The sequence below is a fragment of the Rhinatrema bivittatum genome, chromosome 6 (assembly GCF_901001135.1).
Source record: "Rhinatrema bivittatum chromosome 6, aRhiBiv1.1, whole genome shotgun sequence".
NCBI classification, from domain to species: Eukaryota; Metazoa; Chordata; class Amphibia; order Gymnophiona; family Rhinatrematidae; genus Rhinatrema; species Rhinatrema bivittatum.
In genome coordinates, this window is record NC_042620.1 from 269,425,421 (window position 1) to 269,444,873 (window position 19,453).

At 42.1% G+C, this 19,453-nt stretch overlaps 1 protein-coding gene across 3 annotated transcripts in view; it reads right to left on the bottom strand.

Moving 5' to 3' along the window:
• Window positions 1–19,453, bottom strand: part of LOC115094276 (ETS-related transcription factor Elf-1-like) — a 182,491-nt gene that overhangs the window by 99,479 nt on the left and 63,559 nt on the right. For all 3 annotated transcript variants that reach the window (XM_029607175.1, XM_029607177.1, XM_029607176.1), the window contains exon 2: window positions 4,964–5,329. In XM_029607175.1, the coding sequence (XP_029463035.1) occupies window positions 4,964–5,035 (72 nt within the window). In that variant the 5' untranslated portion in view covers window positions 5,036–5,329. The remainder of the gene's footprint in view (window positions 1–4,963; window positions 5,330–19,453) is intronic.

Below are 19,453 nucleotides of genomic sequence, written 5' to 3' on the forward strand. Positions count from 1 at the left end.
TGAGCAGAGAGACTTTTCCCCCTGTATGCCTTGGGCCCTGGAGGTGACTCCACCTGAAGCATCCACACCCTGGAGTTGAAAGGACCTGTGCCTGGTAACTGAGGCCAAGTGCCAGGAATGAGTGGGTCCCCTGCACCAAATTCAGCCCTAATCACTGAAGTAGTGGGCCCACATATCATTTTTAAAACCTTTTAAATTAACATTAAAGGCACCACGGTTTGCCCAATATACTCAAATATATATATATTCTGCATCTTGCCGCAGAATCTATCATTCCATGATGTTGCATGACAGTGAAGTTACAACTAATATTACTCAGCTGTCACAAACCAAAATTATCTATAATTTAATGAGCATGATATCTTATTTATCACTGTTTTCCATTAACTCTCAGTCATCTTGTGATGTTAATCCATTTCTGTTCTCTGTCCTGTGGAATGCGTTGACATAGGATTTCGAAAATCAAGACCAGATTAGAATGATAAAATGGCACAAAATCAGGCTGGTAGTGCTGTAATAGCATTACACACATTTTAGAGCTATTTCCCCTGTTAATGTGGAGTAGCAGCCTAGTAATTAGAGCAGCAGGCTCCAAACTGGGAAGACCAGCGTTCAAATCCCACTATTGCTCCTTGTGACTGAGGGCAGGGGTCACTTCACCCTCCACTGCTGCAGGTATAAACTTAGATTCTGGGCCCTCTGGAGATAGTAAAATAACTGCAGTACCTGAAGTACCAAAAAGTGGAATATAAAAATCAGATAAACAAAAACAAAAAATGTTTGACGATCTTACTGCTATCCTGCTGCTTTTTCTAGTAGAATGAAATGGGGGATGATTAAATAGCACCTTGAAGAGAAGTGGAAGAAGAGGGAGAGTGAAGTCATATGAGCCACTGTTAAGGTTTCTTTTTTTTTTTTATTGTAGATCTGCAAGCTTCCTCTTGCTCCTCATTTAACTCAGTTAGATCCAACCCCTGATGGAACGATGGTACCATAAAGCATCATACACGGTTCTCTGGGAGTTTTTCTTCCATTTTCAAACACCCCTGCAATCTTACCCAGCGATTAGACCAGGACTGGACACGTGAGGGCTGGAAATGGGAGGGGGGGGCAGGATCGAGATACCCCCCCTCATTTGCATACATTTTAGATCCTGCCAGTGAACTACCTAAACAGTGTGTGTATGTATGTATTAAAGGGCAATAATGAACTGACGGGCTGCACACAGGCAACAGTTTCTCTTCCAGCCTCTCAGGGCAAAGAAGGGGGCCCCCTGCCACTCAGTTGCTCTCCATTTCTTATCTCATGGATTATTAGGGGATAGTGGGGGCACAAACTTTCTCCTTTCTCTCGTATACACATTCATTCTTTCTCACACACAAACACACTCTCTCACACTCCATCTCAGAGGGTAAGAAACATGCTGGGCAAGAGAAGAAGGGAAATAGAGGGGAGCCAGGGCTGTCGAGAGAGGCAGGCAGCCACCCAAGGTGCCAGGCCTAGGGGTCGCTAATGCAGCTCCTCAGGGGGCTAGGTGCCAATGCTGCATGCCACCGCTGTAAGGGAACAACCACTCCTTAGCCCTTATGTGGCTGCTGGCTCAGCTGGCCAGGCCTAAAGGGAGCAGGGAGATTATAGGTTGGGGGGGGGGGGGGAAAGAGGGGAGTCTAGGTTCAGGACAGGGAAAGGGCCAGGAAGAGGGTACAGGCATTGGCAGAGAGGGGGAGGGGGTCACTGCCGTACATTCATTGTTTTTGTTTAACACCAGGTAACTTCCAAGTTGCTAAGGGACAAGGTATTTATTTATTTATTTAACGAGTTTTATATACCGTCATTCAGAAACGTCAAAATAACGCCATCCTAACGGTTTACAAAATAAGGTTATAGGGATAAAGGAGTTGACAAGGGGTGTAAAAACATAACATGTTATTAGGCTTAGTAGTAAACAAGTTCATGCTTAAGATCAAAACGAGTTCATTCTTATTTTAGAAAAGTATAGTTGTGCTGCTATTCATTTAATCATGAGGTTGTAATGGCGGGCGGTGATGATTAGTTGATTCTTTGGGTGGTTTGATATGCTTTGTTGAACAACCAAGTTTTTAATTCTTTTTTGAATGTTTTTAGGTTTTCTTGAATTCTGAGTTTAGTTGGGAGGGAGTTCCAAAGTTTTGGGCTTCCAAGGGATATCGCTCTATTTTGAGTAGAGGTGAGTCGATTTGAGTGTGTTGGTGGTGTTTTTAGGAGTCCTTTATTTGCTGACCTCAGGTTTCTACTTGGGGTATGGAGTTGAATGTAGGGGCTTAGCCAATGTTTCTGTTCTTCATATATAATTTTATGTAGGATGGAAAGGACTTTATATTCGACCCTGTATTTTACTGGCAGCCAACGAAGTGATATGAGGGTTGGGGTGATGTGGTCATGCTTTTTGGAACCTGAAAGGATTCTTGCAGCTGCATTCTGCAGGATTTGGAGAGGTTGAATGGTGTTTAGCGGTATGGGTCCAGAATGAGACCTGAGGGTGGAAAGTACAGCCTACAGAGCATCTTCTCAGACAGCTGTTGGCTGGACTGAGTGTGAGATCCTGTGACCCATTCCCTCCCCCTCCATACACCCCTGCTTAACCATCCCAGGCTCCCCACCATGCATCTCCCCTTTCATCTCCCTTCTGGGTATCACTCCTCTCTCCAGACTGCAGCTCTGTCTGTCTCTCAGACTTCTCCCCTGGGCCTATATCTCTCTCGATAGGGCTCATTGCAGCCCCTTTCCCAGGTCCTGGCCCAGCCTACTGTGAGGGAGAGGCCGGGACCAAGAGGGCCACTGCTCAGCTCAGACATCTATGGAGCCACTGGGAACTGTGGGCTCCATAGATGTGGGCTGTGGGCTGTGCTGTTCCAACTGAGGGCTGTGCTGTTCCCTGCCTCCTCACCCCATGCCATCCAATCACAGAATACTGGGGCCGATGCAATAAAATGCGCAGTAAAATGGGGGCTCATACTGAGCGCCCATTTTCCTAACATGCGCAAAGCCACCTCTCCTGGGCGCCTGATGCTATATTTAAATGAGCTGGTGCGCTATAAGGGACGCACTAGGGAGAAATTGTGCGTCCCTAGTTCTGAAGTGCATCAGGCACCCAGGAGACGTGGCTGTGCACTTACGGGCGCCGAAGAAAAAACGAATGTAAAGACTTTTCTGGTTGCACAATATATACACACAATAGCAAGGGGCGAAATCAGCCTGGAGTGCGTACAGAAATTCTTTTTATGTAATCAATCTATTTCATTAATTCTTTATTGTTAATCATCAAAATCAGTAGATCTACTGCTCTCTGTGGCTTTTCCTCCTCTGTGGAGGAACCACAGATAATAGTATTTTTGGATTTTTTCATAAGCCCATGACTCCCGGAATGACAACGCCAGGTCCGGGGCTGGTATTAAATTTGCCACGTTAAAAAGTATGCGTTCAGTGCTTGGGGATTTACTGCATCGGGGGTAATAGCCAATAGCCTCATCTACATGGAATTTACATGCAATGAGCGCTATCAGCTACGCTGTTGTTTGGGAGCGCATTTTGGATGCGCTAATCCCCTACTTGCATCAGGTATTAGTGTAGCGATTCCGAAACGCATGTCCAACCGCATGTTTACCTGTGCGCTAGGCTGGATGCACTTTATTGCATCGGCCTGACAGGGAGAGAGAGGAGGTGGGACCCAGTGAATTGTTGCTATGGAGTTCTGCAGAGCCACTTGGGAGCTGAAGGCTATGCTGTGCCCTGCCTCCTTTCCCCATGCTGTCCATTCACAGCATCAGGCAAGGGGCAGGGATTCAGCATAGCTCTCCTCTGATAGGCTCCGACCCTGCCTTTCCTCCCTTCTCAGCAAGAGGCTATGGGAGAGAGGAGGAGCCACCAGCAAAACCGGACTTTTAGTGTTGGTCGGTACTTCTCACCGGACGCGTCACATAATGCCTGAAAACCTGGCTGTCCGGTCCAAAACTGGGCAGTTGGCAGTTGCCAGCAACTGAAGCGGGTGCGCTCTAATAGTGGACAGACATAGGCATTCTTGAAGTCAGTACAAATGTGCCATTAGCCAGTAGGTGTCACTGTTGAACAATAGCTTGGAATCCCTACCAGCTTGGAAGACACTATCTCTGCAGACTCCTGAACCCTAAATGACCTGAGGAGCAGAAGCCGAGCTTGGGAAATGAAGCTGGATTCCCACTCAGCAGTGCTGCTAAACCATTGGGCCAGCCCTTCGAGGTCACCTATTATTTTAACTTCAACTAGTTTGTCTAGAAGTCAGTGGTTCTCATTCCTTAACATTAGTAAGATTTTATCTTCTACATGAATAAATTTGAAATCTGTTGTGAGAAGGAGGCACCGCAGCTGTAAAATGTTTCAGAGTTTGTTCTAAATGCTGCACTCCTTCCTGTGCTGTGACTCCCCAATAGGCTCCCATAATAAAGTCAGGCAGGAGGCAAACAATATAATATTTGCACAAATAGTAGATATGAAAAATAAAGATTACTTTTTTGACTACGGTTCCACCCTCAATATAGCATGTCCAAGTACCACTCTCATTCCTATTTGAGCAACCACACGCCCTGACATACTCCATAGGAATACATATGGAAACAGAGAACTAGACAATAGATAAGAACTGTAAGACTCGTGTAATCTGCCCAAATTAATTCCTAATCTATTGCCATGGTTTCCCAGTCGATCTTTGTTTTCCCATTCACTCCTTCGTAACTAAGTATCCTCTGTGCACAGTCACATGTGAGATTCCCAGATTCCCCTCAGCATTCCATAATACTCCAGTCATATTCTAGAGTACTGAAGCCTTATGCGACGGTCCCACATGTCCAACAGAGCTGCAAGAGATCCTTACACATGGATTAGCTTGCTTGCTGATTTCCCTGTGCTTATTAACCCTGTTACAGTCTACAATATTGTACTGTTGCTGTACCTGATGTAGTTCATCCATCCCGTTGCTGGCAAATTCAAAGACCAGTTCATTTGGGTGAAGTACTGTGGCCATGATAGTCAAAAGTTGAAGTTCACACTACAGCAGAATGAGGTTGTGGTTGCTGCAGGACGTAAGACAGATCTGTGCTTCCAAAGCCGAGAGAGTCTCTGTAAACTAAACTCAGTTGGTTGTAGAGGTTAATTAGAATGAATACACTGCTCGAGGGGCAGGGTTGCTCGTCTCCATCGTGGTCTGCCAGCACGTTCAGTCTAAGAGAATTAGCAGGGCTCCCACCCCTGCAATGGTCTGTTAATGCTTCATGCTGAGTAGTTGTGGAACTGTTCTCTGAAGTCTTTATAATGAAATCTGGGAAGAAAACAAAACAAAACAATATGTCTTTACTTATTTATGATGGCTAGTGACGACCTATAAAAAGTGAACTATTTTTCTCCCTTAGAGTTTCTGTGGGCTTCCACTATCCAGTCCACATAACTTTTCACTGTTGGAGTATGAAAGTCTTAAGTTTGGATGGAGCGCGCTCACTAGCGATCCATTTACATTGGGTTCGCTCTTTGGAACCAGAGTTACAGACTGTCTTCATCGTGTGAAGAGCAGCTGCTCCAGCTCTGATCTTGTCCTGCAGGTTGGACTTGTAGTCCTGCCTTTCTTAGGAGAATAAGAACTACAACTGTGGTGGGCAAACAGTGAGTTAAACAGGGACTAGACTGGCTTGTCCTGAATTAAATGGAACTAGCTGTCGGCTCACTTTCTCTAATCAAGCAAAACAGTTTCTGTTACAAGTTTTCTCTGGACTGGCAGTTATTTGTGCAATGTTCCATCCCATAGCTTCATAGCTGGAATGGCGTAAGTCTCAGGGTATGCTATTGAATGAGTAATTAATCCCTTTAGTGCCCTTTGGATAGTGCTGTAGAGCAATTTGGCACTTCTAATTAGCTATGAGATTAAGTAAATCATTTCTCTACAGCCTGATGTAATAAAGTGCGCTCAGGAGAGCACACAGATATACCCTCAGTTGTGAAAACGTTTTTTGTACACAATCTTTACTCCTGATGCAGCAAGGAGTTCTGTGCACAAAAAATATGCATGTAAATACGCGAATTGCAATCCCATGCTCCCCTCCCAATTCAGGAAGGTATGCGATTTAACTCATGTTTCAGAGATGAAGTAAAGTTGCTGATGCTAAGTGTCAATCTATGGGCAGAAGCGGAAATTCTGGTGCTAGGTCCTCTAGTTAGGATTTATGTGAAGAAAACATGCTTTATGCACAAAAGCATGTTTTCTGTGCATAAAATATAATTTATCCACTCAAAAACTGTTTTCTGTACTCAGAGCATTTTTGAGCACATAAATCAGATTTTGCATGCACAAAACAAGCACATAAGTCTTATGAACACAAAACATGATTTGAGCTTTTTTGTATGCATAAACAATTTTATGCACAAAAAAATGTAATCTGTACTTGCTATGTGCACATAACCTTTATGTTCAAAGATCACGTCCAACAGACTCCCCCACCTCCCCTGAGTTAAAATGATTTTACCTCAAGTATGCATTCATATGTTTTACTTTGCACAAATGTTTAACTCTTGATCCATTAACATATTATCACAAACTTCTTCTGAGTTTAAGCAGACATGACATTTCATAAGCTTTCATGGTTCTAGAGTGCAAGATCAGGATTCTGACCCTCTACCCATCAAGGATTTGTTAAGGCTTTCTCCCATTCTGAGTGATGAAGCGGGTCCTAAGTGTCATGGCCAGATGAAAACTAAATTAAAATCCATCTTGAGAGGGCTGAGAAGGGTTCTACTTGGCTGCCATGCAAGTAACTTTATAACTGTGCATATTGGTGCAAAGACTGACAGTATTTTTTTTATTTATATTTTAAAAGATTTACATCTGGCACTGTTTTACCCATGGACATGACTTTTAAAATTGCGCTCCATAACTGGCCCCAAAGGTGTACTAAGCTGTGCACAGGCTTTACTCTTGATGCAGCAAGGCTTCTGAGCATATAAATTAGCACACCTCCATTTAAATCTTATGTTAATAAAGGCATTAGCTATTAATCCTCGATGCAGAGGCTTAACTCAAAGTTTCTTAAAGCTGGAAATTTAAATCCTGGTCAGAGCTGGTCTACAGTTAAAGTATCTGGGCTAATGTAAATCTTTGAGGTTTAATCTGATGTTTGTAGTGTTGGGGATCCTGTACGCGGCATTTATGTACATAAAACACAGTTTATGTTCAAATTAAGTTTTCTGCATACAAAGTGTGCTTGATGTGCAGAGGACATGCTTTGTGCACAAATATTTTTTTTGTTTGTAAAGGTTGTGCTTTGCATGTGTAAATCTTGTTTTTATATGCAGAAGACACTATTTGTGCACATAAAGTATGTTTTCTATGCAGAAAACATTTTTGCGTGCACAATAACATTTTATGCTTGCTAAGCATGTCTTCTGCACATATTTTTAGGTTAGCGTGATTTTTTGGAGTAATGAGGTACACCAGGTGTACCAAGACGTTTGAGTCAAGGTATGGTGAAGGAGAGTTAAACTGTGGTTAGCTACCCCACCAGTATAGACATCCCAGGAAGGAACCCCAGCTACCACCAGAGGGATGACATTATTGAAGAACCTCCGGATTCACAGATTTACCAAAAGTTACTTTGTTAACTGATGCTGTAGAAGGAAAGAGACTTATAAGAAGCATCATATCATGTCTTTAAAGAAATATTCAGTAAAGTTGTGTTGGAACACCAAACTGTTTCCAGAGTGATTAATACCAATGAATATATAGAAGTTGAAGAAAATGTCTAGCACCCAGGTGGTTATCGTCTCCACCATGGAAGAATCTTGAATGCACCAGAGTTAAGAGGTAAGAAAGTGAAGTGTTTAGAAAATATTCAGCCCCAAATGTTCAAGTATACATCCCGTGGACTCCTCCTAGTGAGGACCCCAGGCTGAGGATTACATTTAGTTCCCGTTTTTTACTCACATTGGGTCCTGTGTATGCAGATAACTGACCTTTCCATATCCCTATAGAAATCTATGCAATACAATAACAATAGCCAATTATTTGGAATGAAGAAGAGGCCAAAAGCATCATTCAGGGCATCCTGAAGATAAGCAATTTGGGACTTGTGGAGGGCATACAAAAAAAGGTGCAGTAATCAAAAGATGAAAAATTAAAACCATATATAAGGATCTCAACAGAAGCAGAGTCTAAAAGTATGCATACTGAGTAGATGATGAAAGACAGATTAGAAAAGAATCACGTCATAGGCCGGCCCTCTGCCTCAGGCCACAGCACTGCACACTGCGAGTGTGGGGAATCCAGGATTTGGCCATCTGCCTACTGAGGTTGATTTGGCCTGGGCATTCTTATAGAGGTGAAGACTAAGAGCTCAGCCCTGGGGAGGGAAGGCAGCTGCTATTATTGTGGCCTCCCCCTGTTGGTCTGCACCTCTGTGTAGGTGCTCGCCAGGCCTTGAGAGGCATCAAAGGTCCCTTAGCAACCTGAGCCAGTTCCATCAAAGGAGATGTGAAGGGGAAAAGGAGGGTTAAAAAAAACCCTATCTTTTTTTTTTCTTTCTTTAAAGGATATTACTATTAATGAACACTATCATCACCAAAAATGGCTGAATTTAGAAAAAGCATCTGTTTAAAAACCAAAACAAAACAGTCCTTTTCATGTTTTTAATACAGCACTACAATAGTGAAACATAGATTTTTGTGTTTCAAATGTGTTTATTAAAGTTTCACAGAAGAAATTACAAACAATTATCGAAAAAGTATGCAAAGCATTGGTGTACTTTTTCCAATGCCCACCCTGTACAAACTGTATATACTATCCACAGTAAGAGCCCCTCATCCCCTTCCCTTCTCCACGTTCCCTGTGCACACCCCAAAAAATTAATCCCCACTAGGGGGAACATAATCATTAAGAATTAGGCTTCTGGCCTGAGGCGATAACGCCTACAAATAAGCATCCTATACAAGTAAGAAAGTTCTTCTATGTTTCAGTAAATTCAACTTTTCCATATATTTTTCAATAAGACACAGAGGGGTAGATTTTTAAAGAAGTGCGCATGCATCCATGTGCGCATGCTACCCGGCGCTCAAACATGGACGCACCCGTTTTATTAAATCGCTATTAAATCGTTGGGCTCCGCGCACGTATGTGCGGGCAGCACGTGCAAGGGGGGGTAGAATTCTGCATATTTTGCGCGGTCACGCATCCCAGCCTTCCCCAGTTCCCTCCCAGTCTGCTCCAATTAGAGTGGACTGGGAGGGAACTTCCCTGCCCTCCTAACCCCTCCCCCTCTCCTCCCTATCCCCTAAATCTAACCTACCTTCTTTTTTATTTTTTAAGTTGCTGCTCAGAAGCAACTTGTGCACTCCTGCTGACTGCCGGCGCGTGCTTCCCCGGCATAGCGGCAAATGGACGCTGTACCAGCTGCCTCTAGTTCCGCCCCTCCTCCCGGACTGCCCCCTTTACAGGACTCGGAACTTAATCGCATAATGGGGTTTACACGCGTGGCCAGGCCCGTTGAAAATTGGCCCATCGCACATAAGGCCCGGCCACGCGTGTAAACCCCGGGATTTACGTGCGGGGCCAAATTAAAATCTACCCAATACTTTGTATACAATTCTTCAATTGGGTCATACTAGGAGGATGTTCCCCCAACCAACATTGCAAAATAACTTGTTTAGCCAGCAACAACGCTTTTCGAATCTAAAAGGTGAACATATTTGTGGCCTATCACTACCCCTGTCAAACTGTCAAAAAGAAGCACTGTAGCCCACAAAGATAAAAGAAACCCCGTGACATTTAGTAAATAGCGGACAACATTGCGCCAAAAAGCCTGAACTCTGGAACATGACCAAAACTGATATCCCAAAGTTCTGGGTGCCGCTGTACATTTGATACACACTTCAAAGGGAGCAATCCCTAGACAGTGCACCATCTGTTGGGGATAGTAATAACGCATTAAAAATGTGTATTGAACTTAATGGATAGCTATATTGCTGGTAAGGGATTTGAGCCTCCAAAAACATTTCTTATATTGGGTCTCAGAGAATCCCAATTTCAATTCAGAGCACCATCTATCCACAAAAGGAGCCCAAAATCCAATTTTGGTTTCAATTTACTTAAAGTGGTATAAAAATATGAAATCAAATGATGGGAGGGATCATCTACGTCAAAGGTCTCAGAGAGAATCACTCTCTGGTCATTATCTAATTGCGCACTCATAGAACCTGGATATAATGTCTAATCTGTAGGTATGTGAAAAAATGTGTATGATGCAACCCATATTCTTCCCGCAAGGTTTGGAAAGAATGCTTCCCAAATGGCACTCCCTTAATGAGGGAATTACCTCTCAGATGTTGGAGTAAAGACTCGACAGACAAAATATATAATAGAGGGGAGAATGGGCAGCCTTGTCTTGTGCCTCTACCCAAAGAAAACTCTGATGGATTATACCCATTGACCTGCACAGACACATGGGGGTCATTGTATAGGGTTTGGATTACTTGAACAAAATAGCCTTCTATCCCAAAGACATGCAGGGTATGAAACATAAATCTTCAATCCAGGTGGTCACATGCTTTCTCTGCGTCAAGGCTTAATAAAAGAGATGGCAGTTGTAGCCACTGGCACCACTCTAAGGAGGTAAGGATTTTATATATAATGCGGATGGCATAATGACCCCTGACAAAACCCACCTGTTCTTCCCCTAGAAGCATAGGCAAGATGGTAGACAAGCGATTAGCCATAAACTTTTGCTAGCGTTTTATATCAAAGTCTAAAAAGGAAATTGGGTGGTAAGAGGCCAGAGAAGAAAGATCTTTCCCTGGTTTAGGGAGCACGATTAGGTGAGAAAGGAAAATGGCCCAGGGTAACCAGGGAAGCATACCTATCCCTTAGGGGAGTCCCAACTTTAGAAGTTAACAATTTATAGAATTCAACGGGGAGACCATCCAGTTCAGGGGACTTTAATAATGGGGCCTCTTTTATACCCTGCACTCTTTCCTACAGCTGGATAGGGCGATTCAACATCATCAAGTGGTCTGGAGAAATGTGGGGTAAACCAGCCTCTGATAGATTATCCCCATTATCTTGGGGGTGGCCCGCCTCTGCCGTGTACAAAGTCTGATAATACTGTCTAAACGCCTCACAGATATCTTTGCCTGAATTAACTAACTTCCCCTCAGATGTGTATAGATTAGTAACATATTTATTACTAGTCCAATTTTTCATTAAATTTGCCAATGCTTTCCCTACCTTATTACCATGCTGGTAAAAACGATACCTATAATAAGGAAAAGGTTTTTTTCGCTCACTGATGGAGCAGCTCATTTAGAGCTACTGGTGTCGACCAGAATTTCACTTTAGTTTCCTTGGTGGATGACGCTCATATTGGTATTTAGCCTCATAAAACCGTCTCTCCAACCTCAAAATAACCGCCATGACTGCCTTGAAATGATATCGCCTCTCAAAACCACTTTCGTAGACTCCCAGTATAACACTAGGGAGTGCTGATGTTTCTGATTATTCTAACTATATACATCCCATTTCTTTAAAATATATTTGCGGAAGGCCAAATCATTGTATAAATATCTAGAAAATTGCCAAGCAAAAGTTGTATCTGCTGGGCAAAAACCCTCAACATCAACCCAAACAGGGGCGTGATCCGAAATCACCAGTGTCCCGATTTCAGCAGTTGAAGTTCTAGAAAAGGTCCCAGAAATGATAATCAATCCGGGAGTGCATATCATGCACCCAGAAAATATAGGTGTATTCCCTAACCAAAGGATGAAGGGAATGTCAGCTATCCACTAAATTTAAATTGTTACATAAATAGCCCACACCCTTCCTCTTGTCGGCTGATATAGAAACCCAAGGGACAGAACTATCTAATTGAGAATCCAGTACACAATTCAAATCTCCCCCCAATATCAAAGAAGAAGAACTATAAGGTAGAAGTAGATGCACCAACTGCCTAAAGAAGGAATGATCGTAAATATATTGGAGTTTACCAACTAATTTTCCCTCCACAATCAAAAATCTCCCCGCCTCATCTCAAATAATCTTGGTACTTTGAAAAGGATCTGCCTTACCCATTAGAATTTCCATTCTAACTTTACAGGTACTGGGCTATGCAGCATAAACTTTCCCTATCCATTGTCTACATAGTTTTTGATGTTCCATGGCATCTAAATGTGTTTCTTGCAATAAAGCCACTTGCATTTTCCAGCACTGCAGAGTTGCAAGACCTTAAATCTTTTAACTATGCAGCCAATCCCCCTAACATTCCAAGTCACACAGCGGAAACCATTAGCCATTACCCGGATGTTTATTTATTTATGTTCTGGATCAGGTAAACATCCGTGTTTGCTATCCAGGCAGTTAAACTTTCTCGCCAATCAGTCCTCAAGACAAAGATTCTGTAAGTTTGAAATTATTTATTGTACAGGCAAATTCTACTTACAATTGTTGCATTTCAAACGTGAGCTCCTAGGCAAAGATCTTTGGTAACTGGAGCCGAGGTAGGAGAAGGGGGGAAGGGACCAGGAGTTGGTTTATGGTAGAGGTAGGAAGCATGAGGAATATGAGGCTGATTTAGTCCTTAGAAGAAGGCAGTAAGAGAGAAGGTAAAAAACCCGATTGTTTCACAGGGTATTACAAAGCGCTGCTGGCTCAGAAGCACGCATGGAGTAAAACTGAACTCTCGTCGAGAGCTGCTAAAGGAAATGCCTCCACAAGCTAGAAGCAAGAGACAGGGTCCAATGGCAGCGAACCTGAGAACCATGTGACACAGGGGAAGCATGAAGGGCAGTCCTTTGAACCTATAGGGCACCTAGGAAGACTCAAGTTAGAATGAGGGGGATTCAAGCTCTTTCGATGGTGAAAGAAAGTGGAGGGGGAGGGAGCTTCTCTTAAGGGCAAGGGCGGGCAAAGGCTCAAAGATTTTTATCATGGGTTACAAAAAGCGTTTCAGTATTAAGAATCCTCAGAAGGGAGGACTGCACTAAACACAGTTAAACTACAATATATACAGATACAACATGTACCCATTGCTGGGGACAGAACAATTTATTTAAAATTATTTATATACCATCTAACAATAAAATATTGATCAAAACGGTGTACAATATACATAAACAAAAATTAAAGTAGAAAAAAGTACAATCATAAAATTATATTAAAATTATAAAACAAAATGCTTTACAATAAAAGTAACTAATTTTAAAAACAAGTGATAGGAAAAGAAAAGACCATTTTCAATTGGATTTGGAGTACAATGAAAGTGTTGAATATAGTATGATTATGAAAGATTTGTATCTGGGGTGACAAATGCTTTTGTGAAAAGATACGTTTTTAGCGATTTCTTGAATTCTTTTGGATTTGAGATTTGACGAAGGGGAGTAGGTAATGAGTTCCATATTTGCGGTCCAGCCACTGAGAATGCTTTTTTTCTTGTAATGTTTAGTCGTGCTAAGCATATCGATGGAATGTCTAATAAGTTTTTGTTCAGAGATCTTAGGTGTCTAGATGGTTTGCAGATTCGAAGAATAGTGCAAAGCCAGATCGAGGATGGATTATGTAATAATATATGTACAATGGACAAGATTTTATACTGTATTCTGAATTTGATAGGCAACCAATGCAGGGTGAATAATGTGGGGGAGATGTGGTTTTTGATAGGTGAACCGGTTAGAATACGGGCAGCTGAGTTTTGAATCAGTTGTAAAGGCTTGATTGCAGAGTCAGGAAGTCCCAGGTAAAGGCCATTACAATAGTCTAGTCCTGAAAAAATTAAGGATTGAAGGACAGAACGGAAATCCCGATAGAATAGAAGTGGACGTAAACGTTTTAAGAGATGTAATTTATAAACAGAATTTTTAACTGTTGAGATGTGCTGAGATAATGACAAGTTGGAGTTCAGTAAAACTCCTAAATTACGGGCTTTGGTGAGTATTGGTATAGAAATACCATTTAATAGAAGATGTGATGGGGGACCGTTAGAGGGATAAGTAATTGAGCTGAGGAATAAAATTTCAGTTTTGAGAGGAGTGATTCTGGAGCAGACACTGCAGGCAGAGTCTGGGAAGAAACTGAAGGGCTACAACATAGAAAGTGCAGCCACAGCTGTGAATCCAGAACTTGAGACTCACTCAGCTGAGGGTAAAGTGAGGGTGCCCAAGTCAGGGACTTGTATCTTCTAGGAGGAGAAGGAGCAAAGAGAGTGCTGGGTTCAAGGAGCAAAGATGGGGAAGAATACATGATGATAACATGAAACTCGGTTGCAGCTATCAGCGTACTACCGGAAGGAATGGCATAAGAACATAAGAACATAAGAAAATGCCATACTGGGTCAGACCAAGGGTCCATCAAGCCCAGCATCCTGTTTCCAACAGTGGCCAATCCAGGCCATAAGAACCTGGCAAGTACCCAAAAACTAAGTCTATTCCATGTAACCATTGCTAATGGCAGTGGCTATTCTCTAAGTGAACTTAATAGCAGGTAATGGACTTCTCCTCCAAGAACTTATCCAATCCTTTTTTAAACACAGCTATACTAACTGCACGAACCACATTCTCTGGCAACAAATTCCAGAGTTTAATTGTGCGTTGAGTAAAAAAGAACGTTCTCCGATTAGTTTTAAATGTGCCCCATGCTAACTTCATGGAGTGTCCCCTAGTCCTTCTACTATCTGAAAGAGTAAATAACCGATTCACATCTACCCGTTCTAGACCTCTCATGATTTTAAACACCTCTATCATATCCCCCCCTCAGTCGTCTCTTCTCCAAGCTGAAAAGTCCTAACCTCTTTAGTCTTTCCTCATAGGGGAGTTGTTCCATTCCCCTTATCATTTTGGTAGCCCTTCTCTGTACCTTCTCCATCGCAATTATATCTTTTTTGAGATGCGGCGACCAGAATTGTACACAGTATTCAAGGTGCGGTCTCACCATGGAGCGATACAGAGGCATTATGACATTTTCTGTTTTATTCATCATTCCTTTTCTAATAATTCCCAACATTCTGTTTGCTTTTTTGACTGCCGCAGCACACTGAACCGACGATTTCAATGTGTTATCCACTATGACACCTAGATCTCTTTCTTGGGTTGTAGCACCTAATATGGAACCCAACATCGTGTAATTATAGCATGGGTTATTTTTCCCTATATGCATCACCTTGCACTTATCCACATTAAATTTCATCTGCCATTTGGATGCCCAATTTTCCAGTCTCACAAGGTCTTCCTGCAATTTATCACAATCTGCTTGTGATTTAACTACTCTGCACAATTTTGTGTCATCTGCAAATTTGATTATCTCACTCGTCGTATTTCTTTCCAGATCATTTATAAATATATTGAACAGTAAGGGTCCCAATACAGATCCCTGAGGCACTCCACTGTCCACTCCCTTCCACTGAGAAAATTGCCCATTTAATCCTACTCTCTGTTTCCTGTCTTTTAGCCAGTTTGCAATCCACGAAAGGACATCGCCACCTATCCCATGACTTTTTACTTTTCCTAGAAGCCTCTCATGAGGAACTTTGTCAAACGCCTTCTGAAAATCCAAGTATACTATATCTACCGGTTCACCTTTATCCACATGTTTATTAACTCCTTCAAAAAAGTGAAGCAGTTAAAAGACACACAGCAGCGAGGGCCACTCTTTAAAACAGATGCTGGTTCCAAAATCCTATTCTCTGAATCTGTTTTCTTAACAAAAAGCACAGTGGTCACCCTTTAACATACTAGAGAAGTAAGACACAAAGGATTGTTGGAAATCAAGCATGACACCACGATCAGAGGAAATTAGAGCTAGGAGTAGGTTTTATGTAGTAGAGGGAGGAACGCACCATTTTCAGAACGGCATCTCCAGAGAGATTGTTGGAATGGCTAGCTCCCTGCCTGTATATCCTGTATATGAGCAGGTTGCATCATACATCAGCGTGGTAGTTTGAGTTAGTAATCAGAGAAGGAGCTGTTGTCTTGAGCTGAGATTTTTCCTATTCTTGAGAGTGAATTTTAAAAATCCAGCGCATGCCAAAATTGGGAGTTGCACATGCATGTAGGGCTTACATCACCTGCCATATTTTAAAACCCAGTTGCATGTGCGCACATCTCCCTCTGCACATACAACTTGCTCAGATTCAGAAAGGGGCATGGGTGTGGGCATGATGAGGGCAGTGCATGGGCATTTCAGGGCAGGGCCAAGAGATGTGCGTGCAAATACTTATGTGCCTGGGTCTAATGCCGATGTGAAGTTTCTAAACAAATGTCGGTATATAAAAACTGCAAATAAATAAATAAATAATAAATAAATTGACTTTTGCTATAGAGGAGGTGTAAGTTTAAAAATTAAAAAAAAAAGAGCCAAAAGGGTCTGAGGTAACTGGGGGGAGAGCAGGCTATTAAACCAGGGGGGTTTGGGAGATCTAGCTGTACACTGGGCGAACTGCTGGACGAACTGGTGAGATTGGTCTTGGCTGCGCAGCGGTTATACAATTCCCTGACTTACTCAGCCGAAACTCAATTTGCATGGCTGGGCTTGCCTACTTGCAAAATTAGGTGCACACATATGTGCGCCAAGGCTGTTTTTATAACGCATGTGCACGTATGTTATAAAATAACAGTTGTCCCTGGGCATGCGCCGACACACACACGTCAATGTGCACCCATGCCCCCCTTTGAAAGTTACTGTCCCTGTGTACTAGGCCTCATGGCTTGGGTGCCTATGTAAGTGAGCGAGAGAGCATGTGTGCAATTGTGTGATTGAAAGCCTGTGTGTAAGTAAGGGAGAGAGAGCATTGTGTGATTGACAAGAGACTGGTCAGAGAGGTGTCATGTGTCTGTGTGAAAAAGACTGAACAGGGAGATGACTGGTGTGTGTGTGTGTGTATGTGTGTGTGAGAGAGAGAAAGAAAGAGAGAGTCGGGGAGCTGATTGGTGTGTGAGAAACAGAAACTAGTCCTGAGGCTGTGACTGATGTGAGTGTGTGTGAGAGAGAGAGACTGTTTGTGGTCCCTAAGGAAGAGGACTGTTAGGACAGCTTCAGCAGCTACTGCTGCTTCTGGTGTGGCCTGCAAGGGAAAGGACTAGGAGAACTGCTGGAGAGGGTAAGTAAAGGTGGCTTTTTAAGTTACTACTACTAATTCTTAACATTTCTATAGCGCTACACGACATATGCAGAACTGTAAAAACATACAAAAAGATAGTCCCTGTTCAATAGAGCTTAAATCTAATAAGATAAACATACAGGACAAGAGACTTGGTTAAAAGAAAAGAAAGTTAGTCAAGACTAAAAGCAGACAATCAGGCATAAGATTTAAAAGCTGTTTCAAAATGGTGGGTCTTTAGATGGGGTTTGAACATGTTCAAGTTCACTTTTCTTGATTGACTGCCATTTTAATTACTGGGTATTATGTGATGTGCCTGCTGTTTTGAAATATTTTATTAGTGTTGGAAGAATTTTTAATAATTTTGAAGAGTTTTAATTGTTTTTAATTGTTAGATGTTATTCTGTTCATCAGCTGTTTTGAAACATTTTTTCATATAGTTTTACAATTATTTCTGTATGGGGTTCTATAGCAGCTTGGCATTTTCTGTTTTCCTAATTAGAGGTGTATTGGTGTTTAGGGCCTAGTTTAATGTTTGTAGTGTTGCCTTTTTATAGATAGGCTTGTTCCATTTGAGTGCATGCCATAATGCAGGTGTAACTTTCTACGGATTCGTTTCTGTGCATTATTGCAGATCCGGGAACTATGTTAGGTGCTATGTTTCTGTTTCCATTTCTCCTGTTTTGTACTGCATGCAAAGTGGCTTTTATGGGTTTGCATCTCCATATTTGTAATTTGTAGTCTTTCTGTACTTGCTGAAGGTCGATCTTGTGTGTGTGTGACAGAGGTGAGCTATTTAACTAGCACGTAGGCTAGTAAAATACCTCACCTTATTTGTTGTGTTTTCTCAATAGGGCATGCTGGTGGTGAATTGCTGTCTTTTTATAAGTAGGACTATTGCTCCTGGTAGTAGATGGAGTTTGTGTTGCTGTTATTGAGATAACACCAGAATACCTTTTTTGTATGGTGAGTTGTACAGGAAATGTTCTAGTTCTGCTTTATACACATTGCTGAGGGTCAGGGGTGGGGATGGGGCTCCTGTGGATACAAAGTGTACATTTACATTTAGCCTTGTGACAGTCATGAGTTCAGTGAGTCACGCATGTGAGAAATATCTATCAGGTGTGTCCTGACAGAAAAAAGGTTGAGAACCACTGTACTAGTGGAATACCTCACCTCGGTCACACATGCAAAATACAGACAGACCCTCACCAAATACAGAATAAACAGACCATAAAATATAAATGTAAAAGTGCAGACAAAAACTAAACTAGAAATCACAAGAAGCCGGATTCTGTATGCAGCGCAACAATGGAAAAAAAATAAACATTACCATTCCTCATAAAACAATGAAATCATGAAATATAAATGTCATTAATAGTAGCAAAACCACATGAATAAAGAGTATAATTCAAAACAGCTAACAAATAGAATAACAACCAATAATTAAAAAGTCATATAAACATTTTCCAAACACCAATAACATATTTCAAAACAGATATTTTAAATAACACCCAATAATTAAAAAACAAGGATTTTTAAAAAGCCCCTGCTTTATATACCTGGGAACTTTTGATTTCCAGATGCCCTGAGATTGTCATGACTTAGCAGGAAGAGAGGAAGTAAGTTTGTTGCACACAAATTTTCTGCTCTCTCTCTCACACAGACATGTGCACGCTCTCTCACAGACACATGCACACACACATATGTGCTCTCTTACACACATACATGCCCTCTCACACTCATGTACACACATACACAAATGCATGCACAAACATGCTCTCTCATTCTCCCACACTCTCGGGCATACACAAATAGGGGCCAATGCAATAAATGAGCCCAGAAAGCGAGCACTCAGTGTTGAGCGCCTGCTTTCCTAACGTGCGCCCAGTCACCAATCCTGGGTAAGCGATGCAATATGTAAATGAGGGGTCATGCTGCTAAGGAGGCGCTAGGGTCAATTGCGCGCCCCTAGCACCTACTTGGCAACGGGCATCCAGAAGGTCGGCTGTCCGCGGATTAGGAAAATGGACGCTCGTTAACTGAGCATTTGTTTCCCAAACCTGACCACTGGCACTTTTTTTTTTTACTTTTGGTTCCTCCGACTTAATATCAGCACAATATTAAGTAGGAGGATGCACAGAAAAGCAGTATTTTCTGTGCATCTGTACACCTTTTTGGGGTGCTCAGAAATTAACGCCTGCTCTGGGCAGGCATTAATTTCTGAGCATAAACATGTGCAGGTCGGGCGCACATTTTTGTTTTACATTTGAGGTGAGTAACTAACAGCCTCATCAACATGCATTTGCATGTGATGAGCACTATTAGTT